This window comes from Ipomoea triloba, chromosome 10, assembly GCF_003576645.1.
Source record: "Ipomoea triloba cultivar NCNSP0323 chromosome 10, ASM357664v1".
NCBI lineage: Eukaryota > Viridiplantae > Streptophyta > Magnoliopsida > Solanales > Convolvulaceae > Ipomoea > Ipomoea triloba.
The window spans coordinates 10,784,769-10,801,486 of NC_044925.1; the positions used below are offsets into that span (position 1 = coordinate 10,784,769).

The following is a 16,718-nucleotide window of genomic DNA, read 5'->3' on the forward strand; positions in this document are numbered from 1 at the left end:
TGGCAAGGAGAGACTAATTATTTTATCCCGGATTGTGTGTAAACCAAAAAATCGTACATCGGGCAACATTTTGCATCAATAAAAGGTGTGGTGTTTTATAAACACTATGCAGTTGAAGTCGGTTTTGATGTAAGATGCAGCACAATGAAGAAGAATACAGAAGGATATGTAGGAGTAAGGTATTTACTTTGTTCACGGGAAGGGCACATAGTGAGCGCTACTGATGCGACCAAGTCTATAGGTGAGGAGGCCACACCAAACACAAAGGCACGACGACGCGTGTCAAACTGGGTGGGGTGTAATGCTAGGTTTGTCATTAGGCGACAAAAGGATGGGGTCTACGCAGTTAATATTTTTGAAGAAAAACACAACCACCCCCTGTGCTTAGAGTCTAGTAGAATGTTCTTGAAGATAAACCGTTCGTTAGATATTGGCCACCAAGAATTCATATCAGCATGTGCGAGAGCTAACATAGGAACATCTAAAGCATTTGAACTATACGCAGAATTAACAGGTGGTTTCCATAAAGTGGGTGCGACATGTGTGGATTTTAGAAATTGCAAGAGAGACGTCAATGCATATCTACATGAAGTTGATGCACAAGCAGTGGTAGACAAGTACAGGAAAAAGTAGTTACTGTTTCCAACATATACCTTTGAATACGATGTAGATGATGAACAACAACTACGAATGCTATTTTGGGCAGACCCAATAGCCAAGGAAAACTACCAAAGATATGGAGATATGGTATCTTTCGATGCTACGTATAACACAAACAGGTGAATGACAAGATATTATGCAAATATTGATTTATGTGATTAACATTTTACTACGTACGGTATATTGTGTACGTAGTAGGTTATAATTGTATGCAGAATATAATTATTTTAAAATTCCAAATGAATTTTGCAGGTACAATATGGTATTCGTGTCGTTTACTGGGATTGATGACAACAAGAAGTGCGTGACTTTTGGAGCAGGACTCATCTCAAAGGAAGACAAATCATCCTATGCGTGGCTGCTGAATGCATTCAAGCGTTGTATGGGGCACACACCTGTGTACATAATAACAGACCAAGACCCAGCAATGAAGGAAGTAATACCCCAGGTATTCCCGGATACACGACACCATTTTTGTATGTGGCACATCATGTCGAAAGTGGGGGAAAAGGTTGGAGTGAAACTAGCCAAGGACGAAATATTTCGGAGAAAACTAAATGCAGTGGTGTGGAATGAAACTTTGGGTCGTGAAGAGTTTGAGGTCAACTGGCACGCAATAATGGCAGAGTACCAGCTAGGAAAACACAAATGGTTCACCCAACTGTTTGACGTGAGATCGAATTAGAGAGAGGCATACTTCAATGACGTTTTTATGGGTGGGATAATGCGAACAACGTCACGATCCGAGGCAGAGAACAGCGTATTTGGGGCATGTATCAATGAGCACGGAACACTGCTAGAGTTTTTCACACAATTTGAAAGTGCGATTGAAATGCAACGTCACAAGCAAGCAAGATTAGATACAGAGTGTGAAGCTTCACTCCCACCTACAAAGACACCATTAATGATTGAGAAGCACGCAACCTCTGTATACACAATCACAATGTTTTATGATGTGCAGTCGGAGATATTCGAAGGGTGGTTTTCATGCAAAATCACGAACAGGGAGCAAACAGATGAGAAGTATGTGTATACAATCAAGGAAGAGCACACAAAGATTTTCAATGTGAAATACATAAGAGAACGTATGGAAGTAGAATGTTCATGTGGCAAGTTCAACAGGGTTGGGATTTTATGTAGGCACGCTTTTGTAGTGCTAAAGGACAATGACGAAGAGATGATTCCAAGAAAGTACGTACTACCCAGGTGGACAAAAAATGCTTGTGTACAGGAAACAAGCACACTAGGCAAAGGAGGAAGTGCCCCATGCAGTACAGAAGTATAAAATAGCATACTAGCATCAAAACTGTGTAAAGAATTCTTCAACTACTTGGCACTATCAAAGGAGAACACAACAGAGATGCAAGAAATGATGACCTTTATGCTGGAACACAGAAAAAATGGCGAAGAGCAAATGAAAGGCACAGGACAAAAACAAGAACAGTGAGTTACTGGAAACATTTTATGGGGCACAGACAAGCAATATCATAACAATCAAGCCACCGCAAATGTCAACAAACAAAGGAAGCGGAAAGCAATTGAAGAGTGCACGTGAAAAAGCGGTAGAAAAAAAAAGACGGGCGACAATGCCATTACTGTGATCAACAACCAACACGCCACGACTTCCGTAAGTGCACGCTGAACCCAAATTCAAAGGAGAATCTGAAGAAAAAGGGGAAGGAATAGCAAGTGAGTTATGAAATGCGGTGGTAGATGAAAAGTATTTTATCTTTTTAAATGCCAATAACTATTTTATGTATGAGATGACTGATGATGTTATTTGCGTTGTTGGATTGAGAAATTAAATTTTGGCCAGTATTAAATGTGGTGCAATAGTACCAAAATTAGATGGGTCATAAACAAATTCATTGTTTAACTAGTTGTGTGCTTGATCAGTTAATGTCTAGAGCCTTTTTCGAGTATATTAGTGTGGTCTGTGCCATTTGTGGACATTGACCGAATAATGTGTGCCCATGGCATATTAGCCAGATGCCAAAGTGGGATTAAGAATAAAAGCATCGGATTGAGAATAAATGTGGGGGATGGGTGGGATTGGGGGGAGGGGGGAGGGGGGAATCATGAGTAACACAATAAATAATATAAGTAATGGCATGAATAGTAATATCATAATCTTGTTGTTATTTGCATTCTTGGATTGAGAAATTAAATTTTGGCCAGTATTAAATGTTTACTTATAAATGTGGTGCAATAGTACCAGAATTAGAGGGGTCATAAACGAATTAATTGTTTAACTAGTTGTGTGCTTGATTGGTTAATGTTTAGTGTCTTTTCGAGTATATTAGTGTGGTGTGTGCCATGTGTGGACATTGACCGAATAATGTGTGCCCGTGGCATATTAGACAGATGCCAAAGTGAGATTACGAATAAAAGCATCTGAGTGCCAGTCATTGTAATAACGTGTGCCGTTCTACTGAATATGGTGTGCCATTGACATTGACACGATGAACGTAATGTGTATAAGAGTATACTAACTTGTGTGCCTAACCATTGAGATTCAAGGGTATCATGAGTTACACAATAAATAATATAAGTAATGGCATGAATAGTAATATCATAATCATAAATCGAATCCACGGCGTACGAAAAAACATAAACCAAACTAAATCCAAAAGTGTAGTAGTTGCATGGCCAAAGTATTACCAAAGTGTAACCAATAGTGGAATAAACATGATCGCAATCCCATATCTAGTGACCAAAAGAACACAAAAACAAAGTGGACAGAATGACATAGGGCAATCAAGTGCCACCGATAGACCTTGATTGAAAGGCGAGTGCACGCGCAACATTGCTCGTACGGTGTGCGTTAACATCAGCAGTGCAAATATCCTTTATATAATGCAAACGCAGATGATTAAGCTCTAACCTATCACCCTTTGTTAAACTGCAAACCCAGGTATTTACAGCTTCTCCGGAATAACTCTCCATGTGCCTCATGAGGTAGACCATAAAATTGATTTTGTTCCTGTGGTCCCGCCACTTCATCTGCATCCTTTTAGTTGCCAAATTCATGCACAAACCGGCCTTGAAAGGCTCACCCTCTCGTTTAAAGTACTCATGCAACAACAGTTTCTAAACAGCATATAAATATAACAATGTCAAAATTGTAAACCAATAAAGGGAAAAAATAGTATAGGAAAACGTAAACAAACACATACCACATTATCTAGAGTATCTCCATATTTTAAGGCAGTGGCTTCTGGTGAGGCAGAATTGTCAATAATTTCTAGACGTCCAACTTCAAAGTCAACGCACAATAAGTAGTAATGTTCTTTTTCAAGGATAGAGAAGAACAAATGAAACAGAAATGGAGTAGGCCGAAATTAAAAGCGGAACTAGTAATCACCACACTAATATTAATAAGAAATAATAAATAAGTGTAGACACAATTAAAAACACAACTAGGCATTCAAAACAATAATAAATAGGCACACATGAGAATTGTTCTTACAAGATTAACGAAACTCCACTGCTTGTAAGGTCCAATCGCAAAATCAAGGCCCAAATCGTCCCTAAACAATGACATTTTGTGGTTGTCTATTTCGTGTAGCTTTATACCAACAACAGTGTTAATCTGTGACATAAACCAAAAGTAAAAAAAAAACCATTAACATCAATGACTGATAATGAAAAGAGGTTTAAATTACATATTTGTTTTTAATAAAAAAACCAAAGAAACGGACCGTGGTTAAAGGGGAGGCAAAAACCCTAGCTAGTGAAGTAGGTGACTTAGTCCGCTCACGATGATTCAGAATACATGACCAAGCATTAATCACTGAAATAATAACCTCTATCCCAATACCCAAAGACCGAAGATCCTCCCGACAAACTGTCCGACCATTATAAGAGAATAAAAACTCTTGCCTACAATGAACAGTTATATTTTTTTATTAAAACGAACACAATGTTGGACATTAGTAAAAACATTTATATGAAATGATAACTTACAGATCCTCACTCCCAGCCTGAAGCACCCAGTTTGCAAAATGCGCATCATCTATTAAAGTATGAGACGTGTGCACATGGCCCGAACCAACACCAACGGACCGAATGGAATCCACAACAGGACGAACGGGCCTAACTGCCTTCAATGGAGCACCACAAGCAGGAGAACGAGTATCACGGTGCACAACCTGTCACACGGCGAGAAAATTAGGCACACAAAAAAGCTGTGAAGTCGAAGGGAAAAAAAAACTCACCTCAACGGGTGTAACAAACTCGTGAGCTTCAACATCGTCAATGACACGACCAGAAACGTTCACAGGGTCTACAGGTTGGGCATGCTAAAAAAAAAATTACTCGCAGAAAACACGAGAACATAAAGACCAAAAGGCACAACCATGTATACTACACCACTCAAAATGGCACACATAAACCTTATACGAAGCACATGATCCTAAGTATTACGAATGTTAGTGGAACAACAAAGCACAAGAACAAAGAATTTCCCTTATTAACAATAAAACTTACCTGCTCGATGGGAACATCAACACATACATTCTGGATAGTATGTCCTTCATTAACCACACGGCCAGAAACGGGGACATGGTCTACAGATTGGGCATGCTAAAATTAAGGGAAAAAATTAGTCGATTAAAATACAGTAACATAAAGATAAATAAAAGCAACATTTACGCATTATAACTTACAATGGCACACAAAAACTTTAATTTTGGATATTAAAAAAATTACCCGCTCACTGACGCAACCATGGGCAGTATGGTCTTCATTACTGCCCCGAGCAATATTAGACATATCAGCCCAACCATCCCCACCCATATCTTGCGAAATGCCTAGGCTAAAAGAAGGAATGTCCCCCAAAGTAGGCCTCTCCAGTATAGCACGCTCAACCTCGGCTAACGCACAAATGTTATCCGGGTTATTCCAAAACTCGTCATCATACTGTGTGAATGTCTGCTGAGATGATTGACCATTACTCATAACAGGAATGGAAGAGTGTTGCTTCAACCCCGTAAGTATCTGATTAACGTCTAAAAGCTGTCGAAAATTAACATCCCCGCTTGAAACGACATTAGCCTCATTCACCAACTGAACAATACAACGGATGCATCTCACAAGCTCACCAGTCTTGTCAGCAAGTCACTCAAGTATTGACTAAATACAGCAAACAAGTACGCCGAATGTCATAATTAAAAAAAGTAAATACGAAATAATATTCCAATAATACAGAAACACATAATGGTAAGTACAACAATAAAACCTTTTGTTGACGAACGGGAGCAGAAGACAGCCCAGCTGAATCACCACCGGGCGCTGCAGCGGACGGGAGAACAAAGGGAAGCTCAATCTCCTCGGTTCCAAGCCCACCTAGCTGAATCTCTGCGATCTCACGAGCACGAAGCAACTCCGTCATCAACCCACGAAAAGCAGGGATATCTCGGGGCACAGCACGCACTGTTGGTCGTACCCGATCACAATACAATACCTAAAAAATGACCCCCCAGGGCCCAAAAAATAAATGTCTTGAAAATAACAAAAACAAAAAGCACCAGCACACAAAAACCTAAACCAACCAAAAAAAACTCACAATTAAGAAGAGAATAGGGCCCGTAAACCGTGGTTCGTTGCTTGCGCGCCACAGAGCATGAGTAGAGACGAACTCCTCGATTAAGAACCGACACCAATTCAAATGAGGCACAACATCGACATCGTCTACATGGTGAAACACACTTTGATTGAAATCAACAGAACCATAAACTGACGCTTAAACCACAACCCCCCGTCAAGATCTTGCTGAATAAAAGCTGACACCTCAGCCGGTGTAAAATCATGACGATCTTTCCCAAAATCAGCACGCCACTTAGTTAGCAACTTACTCTTCGCGTATCTATCCCGACGAGTAATAACAATATCACCACGTAGGAATCCAAAGATGGAATGCACTTCCTCCCCCCTCACCGGTAAAACCTTGCCCTCACCCAACTGAATACACATCCTCTCAGCGTCAAACTTTGTCGACAACTACCTACCCAACCGAACTGGCAATTGCTTAATCTTGAGGTCGAGAATAGCACCAAAACCCAACTCAATAATGTCCTTCTTCTGTTGCGCAGTGAGATCTTCCAAAGCCTTAGCCATAATGGAAGGCCACACCCTAAGTGAGGCACGCGGAAACCTTTCTCGTTCCTCCTTAGTTAACACATTATTCGGGGGTTCAGTTGGTGGATCCTGACTATTTCTTTGGTTGGATGAAACAGGGACTTCAACAAAATCGTCATCATCATCATGGGAGAGTGACGAAGACGCCACCACCGGTGCAACCCTAGCCCTTTTAGCTGCCACCAATAAACCGTACAGACATGAAAATCAAAGTGTGCCACAAAATATATTAAAGTGAACACTAGCACACAATTAATATCAAAAGCTACCTTAGACTTATGCACATAATAACCACAATTGTGGCACACAACTTAACCCAAACTGGCACAACATTCAAATTATTCCAAACTGGCACAGCTTTCAAATGAGCCACGAAACCATCACATTATAACTTTATGCACACAATATTTGAGAAGTAGCACACAACGTCATGCCACTTGGCACACCAGTAGAAGAATAACGAAATCCCCCATGCAGTTGCAAAATTAAACCACATAATAATACCCTACTCAAACCTGTTAGTCATTATAGGCATTGGCACACAATAATTACACAGTGGCATATAATTCCATACACCTTGGCACAAAAATAAATTAGCCAACACTAATGTTTTGTCCTGTTCCTTTTTGTTTTGATTTTATGATTCCTTACATACTAATTACACATACTAATGTAAATGTTGTTAAACATACTAATCAAATTGATTGCAATTTACACACACACACACACACACACACACATATATATATATATATATATATATATATATATATATATATATATATATAATTTCAGAAGTAACAAAAGGGATGAGAAAACCAACAAATACATGAAATTCCATACCACTAGGAGCAACAATGTTTAGTTGTGTTCCTTTTGTTTTTTTTTTTGTTTTTTTTTTATAAATGTTTCCTTACATACTAATTATACATACTAACTTAAATGTTGCTAATCATACTAAACAAAATGTTTGGAAGTTACATATATACTGTGAAACTATTTGTAGTACTAACAACCAAAAACATACTAACTACCATCCAATTTGAAGCCCACTGTAACTAACACATAACAATAACATTGAATGGGCACAAAATTGAGCACATATGGTGGCAGTAAATCACATCTAAAATAAGACAGAATATATTATTATAAAAAGAAAAAATTAGAAGTCACCATCAACCCGAATAAAACGCGACCAACCCACTGTAAAACTCACTGCAGTGGCACATAAATAGTTACGCATTGGCATCTAAATCCATACCACTTGGCAACAAAGTAAAATGCACAAAAAAAATATATGTTTAGTTGTGTTTGTTTTTTTTTTTTATATATTTTTTGTTCTAATCCAACGAGTAAAACATAAACTAAAAAAATAAATGACACAACACAAATGGTTTGTTCCGTTCCTATTTGTTTTGATTTTATGATTCCTTACCTACTAATTAGACATACTAATGTAAATGTTGTTAAACATACTAATCAAAATGTTTGAAATTTACATATATATTGATAAACTAATTTCAGTAGTAACAAAAGGGATGAGAAAATCAACAAAGACATGAAATCCGACAAATAGCACACAATTAAAACACCCTTGGCATACCTTCAAAATTAAACGGCATACTAATAACATACTAAAAGATGTTAGTCATTATAGGCATTGGCACACTATAAGTACACAGTGGCATCTAATTCCATACCACTTGGAACAAAAATGTTTAGTTGTGTTCCTTTTTTTTTTTTTTAATATTTCCTTACATACTAAATATACATACTAACTTAACTGTTGCTAATCACATAACAATAACAAAAACATTGAATGGGCATTGTAACTAACACATAACAATAACATTGAATGGGCACAAAATTGAGCATATATGGTGGCAGTAAATCACATCTAAAATTAGTCAGAATATATTATTAAAAAAACAAAATAAAAACTCACCATAAACCCAAATAAAATGCGACCAAACCATTATAAAACTCACTGAAGTGGCACACAAATAATTACACATTGGCATCTAAAATCCATACCACTTGGCACCAAAGTAAAATGAACCAAAAAATATATATTAAGTTGTGGTTGTTTTTTATTTATTTATTTTTTGTTCTAATCCAAGTGTTTGAGCGCTTGATGCTATTGACACTTCCTATTGATTTATTTGTTTACAGGAAACTATGCATCCTCAAAGGTATATTTCCTCGAGTGCCAAAGAAGAAGATCAAGGGAATTGAAATAATCAGATATATCATATCACACGATAGATAATATGTTCCTTAGACATGAGTCACTGCTTGAGAAGTTCATAGATATACTGGCTTATGAGAAAAAAAAGGTTTAGAAAGCTATGTCAAAGAAGAACAACAATCTTGCCGAGTGTCTACTGAATTGCAAACCTACTTGTACATTAGATAGGATTACTGGAGACAGGTTGGTGTGTTCAGTGTTGGTGACAAATTTGTGCTGGCATATATATTTAATGGAGTAACTTGACTGCACTGCGAATTTAATGGACCCACCCCCGCCGCAACAATGCTCACCGCCGAAAATAACCATCCCACTGCCACCACACTATTCTAACTCAGCCATATGCATAGGGATGACAATTTCAATCCGGCCCGTGGATATCCACCCGAATCCACCCTGCATTGGTCGGGTTTTTTTGGGTGATAGTGGGTGGTGGATCGGGGGTGGGTCTTAAAAAAGTAAACCCGGGGTGGGTCGGGTTGGATTCGGGTTCTATGTACAAAACCCGCCTAGAACCCCACCCGACCCACCATGTGTGTGTATGTATATATATAATAGTAAAATAAGTACTAGTAGTAGTTTATTATCAAAGTTTCTATAACTTTTGATAACTTTTTACTATTTTTATATTTAAACAACTAAGTTTATTTTTAAAAATTAACAATTTAGTTATTATATTTGAATATTTTTATTATTTTTTGTTTTAGTATAATTAATGAATTTTTTTATTTTATTATGTGTAAGTAATTTAAATATTAATTTTTGAAAAAAATTAATAAGATGATAAGTGGTGGGTACCCGAGTTCGCACCCGCACCCGGTGGGGGTGGGGATGGATTCTAAAAAAGTCCACCCGATGCGGGTTGGGGGTGGGGGTGGGTGGACAAAATATAAGGTGGGTTGGGTGATGGATGTAGCCCTCCCCGATCCACACCTGGCCCATTGCCATCCCTACGTATGCAACCCTACCCCCACCCCATCCCCCGCCGCAACAACACACTCATCGTCGGAAACAACCCGCCCCCCACCACCACAACTAAAAATCACCCACATGCAACCCTACCTTCCCACCCCATCCCCCGCCGCACCAACACACAAATGTCGTAGGAAAAAAAGGCCAACCCCAAAAGAAAATCCCACGCAATGCCTATCAAACTAAAAACAGAACAAAACCCCAACAAAGAACAACGACAAAACAATGCGAAGTACCGAAAAAATCTGTAAAAAAAAAACAGCCTACCTCGACCAGCTACCCTAGCAGACCTCTCCAGACGAAGTCGAGACCCACCGCCCTCTGCCATCGCTGCACCGGTGAATCCTCAAGCTCAACCGCCGATAAACCTCACACAGACCGTCGTATTTAGCTAATGAACTTGCTATGCAAAAATAAGAAGAAACTGAATCGTCGAATATTTGCCTTGTTTAGGGAATCCGAAAAATCTGTTGATGGCAATTAAAACCCCTACGCAAAGACAAAACTACCCTCAAACCCTGATACACACATGAAAATTGCCTAAATAAATAAAACAACTATTTAAAAAAACACCTAAATCTACCCATTAATTTTATCAGATCAATGGCTAATATGAGTCCTAGGAATCCTCTATAATCTACTAGTCCTCACCTGAATACAATTCTATATATATATATCTGCATATGTATATGTACGCATACATATGCATGTACATATACATATGCATATGTGTGTGTGTGTGTAAAAACAATTTCCAACTAATAAACATCAATGTAAATAACTTAAACTAATTTGAAACTAATAAAGAAGCATTTTAGTAACCCATTCATCACTATGGAACTTAGATCATGTGTCTCTAATTTCATCAATCTCTTGTTGAGTGTAGGCCAATCTTTCCTATTTCTCTAAAGTCTACAAAGTTCAAAAGTTATTAATAATAAATGAGCTAATATTTTTAAAAATTAGAAAGAGACAGATACTTTATTAAATTACTTTCCTTATCCATTACTTTGTATAGGTTGTTAGAAACAACTTTCAACATGAATTTCATCACATAATAGTCGCTTTCGGTAGTACCTCTTTGTTTAGTACACTACATTTGAATTACAATACAATTTAGAAATTTTATTATTAAAAAACAATAAGCTTGTTTTACAAAGTGTATGAAGTACTTACCGAACATGTAATCCATTTTGGTGGACGACTTGTTTCCTTCCACTCAGCATGCTTGCAGTGACATATCTATTAATATAAGGCATAAAATATATGCAAATACTTGATATCACTATATTAATAATAACTATTAATTATTTATAAATTTACATACATTTTCATTATCTTTTTAATGTCCTCACGTGGTCCGTGACCAATTGAATCAAACTAATAAATTTCATATAATGGAGGAAAAATCGCCATCAACATCCAATGCCCATTACAAATAAGTAATTTATTAGTTTTAAGTGAATATAATATATAATAGAAGTATATATTATATATAAGTAGTTTTATTTAAAACGTAATTAACACTTACTTGAGAATATATGAGGCTAAATATGTAATTTTCTTTCCATTTTGCATGGTGTCATTTATATACTCTATCCTCTCATCTCTACTATTCATTTCTGGTTGAAAACAATGTGGATCTAGGAAGCGGTACGTGCATTTTGATCCCAAACCAAAATCTTTGTAAAGACCCCCACTATTCACAATCACAATCATATATATATATATTTATTACTAAAAATTATGATGATAAATAAATTTAAAACTATTATGAACAAATAGTAATAAAGAAAATATTACCTTATAAAAAACTGAAAATGAGAAATATTGATGGTCTCCATATTTAAGAAACGCATGATCTCCACACTCTCAAGCTGCAACTCATAAGCAATGTTGCTCATAATACCACGAGTCATTTGAATAACAAGATTGTGTTGAAGATTGCTAGGTATTCTATATGCCTTTTTGTATACATAACTCAAAGAATCCGGATTAGCTAAAGTCAATTTGGCCTTTCCTGTTAATTGTGAATTTTAATATAAGAATTATTATTTTTTAAAAAGTAAATTACATACAATTTTAAAATAAAAAATATTTATAGTGTACATACGCATCAGCTTTAGTACATAACTCTACCAGCTTCTTTGGTCAAATAATAAAGTGTTGAAATGCAGCACCTAAACTTTGAACCTCACTGGTGGAGAATGGTACATTTGCACTTGGATGAATAACTTTATCTACACTCACCTTCACTTGAGTTGAATCTAGTGCAACCCCGTGAACCTGCCCACCAGCGTAAGCTGTCCCATATGCCACTAAATGTTTAATGAGATCTTCCAAGAACAATTCACATCGTGCCCCTAACTGCATTAATTCTTAATTAAAAATCATATAAAATATTAATAAATAATAATAAGATTAACTATAAACAATTACTTACCGTTGATAAATCAGCAAAAGGGTTTGGGGAACTAGCTTTTCCACTGTTCTGGTTTGGGTTATTCTCATGCCTTGATTGTGTAGATGGGTGAACACGAGTCTGCATAAAACCAAATTACTGCATCACCTCAGCCATTCATGCTTCAAATTGCTGAGATAATTGCTGACTCATTTCGTATTGCCTAGAATTAAATTGGTGATTTTGTTTTTCTAACGCTTGTGCAACAACAACATCAACCATTTGTTGAATATCTTCTGAAGCATTTGGCGACGTTTTGCATGACCAAATACGCTTTTGATGCCATGTCCTCTTCCCATTGTTGTAAGACGCCCATGATGCTCATCAGCATCCAACGCAATAGTCAATGCATTTTGTCTTCCAGACTCAACGAATTCGCCTTGAGAAGCTTGCAACTCGAGAACATCCTAATATATATAAAAATTATTGAATACTAATTACTATTAATGTATAAAATTATAACATATTTTACTCACAATTTTTACCGCGACCAATCTAGTTGCTTTGGTGCGAAAACTTCCTGAATTATCCATTCTTGCTTTCTTCCACTTTTCGGCTCTATGTGGAGGACTTGGGGGATTCTTTGTATACGACGGATTTGAATCTGCGCGTGCTTATTGTTCTATCTTCTCTTCCATCATTATCTTTTCCAACCTTTTATAACCTCCTAGAGCTAAAAGATATGGATGAATATTGTTAGCTTATATGTCTTGATATTTTTTCCTTTTACCTACATAAAAACAAAATATTAATTAATTATATATAATGAACATATTTGAGTTAATTATATATAAAATACTAACAATACCTCATATTTTGGACCTGTATGATGCTGAGCAAACTCATTCCATGTGTATTGTTCAAGGAAACTGTATTTATCACATGTGCTCTGACCTAACAATCTACCGTATATATACTTGTTGCATCCAATGAGTCTTCACTGTGCTTGTGTTCGAAATATCATAAGTACTCCACAAAACAAGATTATTTATTAGTAAGAAATGCAATTATATTAACTTTTTATATAAATCTAAAATCTTTAAAAAAAAGTTACCAGGATATATTGCAAAATAAGCTCCTTACTCTCGTTTGGGACCTTAGGCCATGACTCTATTGTGATACGAATATTGTTTCGTCCCAACAATGCAACATAGCTTTTAAATGCATTGCCACTTGACCCGTAAACAAGATCCAACTATCAAATTCAATTGTCTGCTTCCCCGAAGTAGCACGCTGCAGAATGACTTTTTTCATATGAGCGACACCCCTCGTCTTAACAGTAATATCACTCTCTTGAGTAGTATGAGTACCATCTGTAGTACCATCATCATTTGATGAATCCATATGCATGTCGAAAAATTATTAACAAACGAAAATATGTAGAAGTATTACAATAAGAAAATTAAAAAACACATTAAGTACTTAATTAAAGCATCATTACATGTAATAATCAATGCTCCCATATACATTCTTGATGATTATCTTGTGATGCATGCACTTCATCTATCTCATTATTTACAATAGCGGGCAATAAATATGAAGAAAATGGTGGTATTTCCTCAATCTCAAAACTAACATCTTCATTCTCATATCCAGTAATTTGTCTCCTTCCTTGAAGAACAACTGACCATTTTTATCAAAAGGATCACAAACATAAAATACTTATTTTGCTTGGGATGCTATTATGAATTGCTCATTTTTGTGTCCTTCTCGATTAAGATCTACAAGTGTAAATCCTAACTCATCAACTTTTACATCACGTTTATTATCTACCCATTTACATCAGAACACCGGGACCCTATTGTTGCTTTCTTGATCATTTAAAAGGTGAATGCAAACAAGAGCTAAAGGAAACCAAAGTCTACTTCCTTACATACCAAAAATCAATAAGGCAACAAGAAGGAAAAACATCCGAACCGAACAAATGGCTTCTACAAGTGCAACTAGAAACTCTCAAGGGAGAGGAGTACCTATACCTACCCCACTACCAATCCCGAATAATCCACCTGAAATACCTAATCCAAATGAGCCGACAATAGAGGAACCGCAGGTTGACTATGTGAATCAACTGGAGCAGATTAGAGGGACCCGCACACACACATAACAAGATTCATCCGAGCTTGCGGAATGTACAGACAAAAAGGAGTGAGTGAAGAGGTTATTAGATTGAAGCTCTTTCCATTCTCCATGATTGGAGAAGTAGCAAGATTGCTGGATAGCCAAGATGATCACCACTTCCGTTCTTGGCAACAACTACACAAAGAACTTATGAATGAATTTTTCCCCTTAACCAAGACAATGAAAATCCGAATGCAAATCCAAGAGTTTAAATAAGGAAGATTGGAAAGCTTGGGAGAGGCTTGGAAAAGATTCAAAATATTGAAAAGGCAATGTCCGCATGATTTGATGCATCCTTGGAATGTAGTTAGTTCATTCTATGGAGGTTTAACAGATGAGGGAAAAATGCTTCTCAATTCTTCATCGAGTAGGGCATTTGTTTCTCTAGCACTTCCCGAGGCAGATGAATTAATTGAAATGATTTCAAAGAACACTTCTTGTTAGTATGATAGAAGGGGCGAGCATAGTGGAATGTATGAAGTGAAAAGTAATGTGGCGAATGAAACGAAAATTGAAGCTATGAACTATGAAATTAAAAGGCTATAATCATTGGTGGATAAAATGGAAGTGAAGACAAAACCTTGTATGGCGTTGGCGTTGTATTGCAACATATGTAGAGGACCTCATGATACAAACATTTGTACATCACCTTCCGCATCGGAGCATGTGGAAGCACTGGACTACCAACGAGGTACAAACTACAATGCCTACGGAGGAGGAAATCAGGGACAAAATCATGGATGGAAGCAAGGTGAAGGTTGGAACAATAGTAATGGAGGATTCCAAGGCAAACCCACCTACGGTCAAAATGAGAAGGGTCGACTTGCATATGGCTCGCCTCAAGGAAATGGACCTCAAATGACTTATTATAAACCTAATTACAACTCTCAATTGGACTATGCTCAACAGAGGAGAGATGACATAAGAGAAGTCGATGAAAGATTGACAAGAACGATTATGGAATTCAAGAATGATAGGGCAAATCTCAAGCAAGAGATAACCCAAGAAATTAGACAAGAAATTTCAAGTTTGAGGCAAGAATCAAAGGCTACTCTCAAGACCATAGAGAATCAAATTTCTCAAATGTTTAAGATGATGTTCGAGAGACACTATGGTTAACTTCCAAGCAATACCGAGAACAATCCGAAGGAGAGAGTCAGTGCTGTGGAAGCAATAGAAGAAAGTCATGAAGGATGTGATCCAATGGACATAATATGCGGAATGTGTAATTGCGAGAAAAGAAGAAAAGAAGGAAGTAGAGAAGACTACCTCTTGTAGTCAAAGCCTTGAGAAGAACATTGAAAATGCTTCTTGTAAAATTCCAACATTGGAGGAAGAAAGCAAGGTCACCTCTTGTGACCATGAGGGAGGAAAGAAGGAGATCAACGAGGAGATCACCTCTTGTGATCACGAAGTCAAAAAGATAGTGTTAAAAAAGCACGAATCCAAAACCTCGAAAGGCAAAGAAAGGGCGAGAAAAGGTACATTTAATGCTTTCATGCAAAAGTTCTTTTATAATGATCAATGTCGTGAGTTATTTGGAAATGATACTTTTGAGGATTATGCATTCTTAGGCAAAGAGACCTCGGCATTAGTGACTACGGGTTACCCCGTAAAGAAGGGTGACCTGGGAGCTTTCGTAGTTCCTTATTCCATCAAGAACATGGAATTTCCAAACGCTCTTGCCGATCTCGGAGCTTCTATCAATTTGATGCCCTTAAGTTTGTTTGAAAAATTGGGATTACCTTGTTTAAAACTGACACGGCTTACACTTCGCCTAGCCGACGAAACCACCCGGTATCCGAAAGGTTTAGCGTAGGACGTACTTGTGAAATTACTCGAATTAAAGTGAGCACGGGCGAAATTGCTTTATGGTTTGATAGACAAAAAGCGAAAAAGGAGAAGGCAAGACTTGAAAAGAAGGAGGAAGAACTTAAAGCCATGGTCAAGGTGAAAACCAAGACCAATTCGAGATGGGAGAACGAAAAATTGGTTTGGAAGAACACATGGGTTCCAAAATGTTTCCAACCAACAACAAAAGAGTATGGTTTAGATGAGGAGAAACGTTGCGTCTAGCCAAAGACGTAAAACGTGGCGCTACTTGGGAGGCAACCCAAGGTG

At 37.2% G+C, this 16,718-nt stretch overlaps 1 protein-coding gene across 1 annotated transcript; it reads left to right on the forward strand.

Annotated features, from left to right (window-relative positions):
* The first annotated feature begins 1,384 nt into the window (after positions 1-1,384).
* On the forward strand, positions 1,385-1,945 carry LOC116033134 (protein FAR1-RELATED SEQUENCE 5-like). Its single transcript, XM_031275893.1, has one exon. It carries the CDS (start codon positions 1,385-1,387, stop codon positions 1,943-1,945), a length of 561 nt encoding a protein of 186 aa, XP_031131753.1.
* Positions 1,946-16,718: the final 14,773 nt, after the last annotated feature.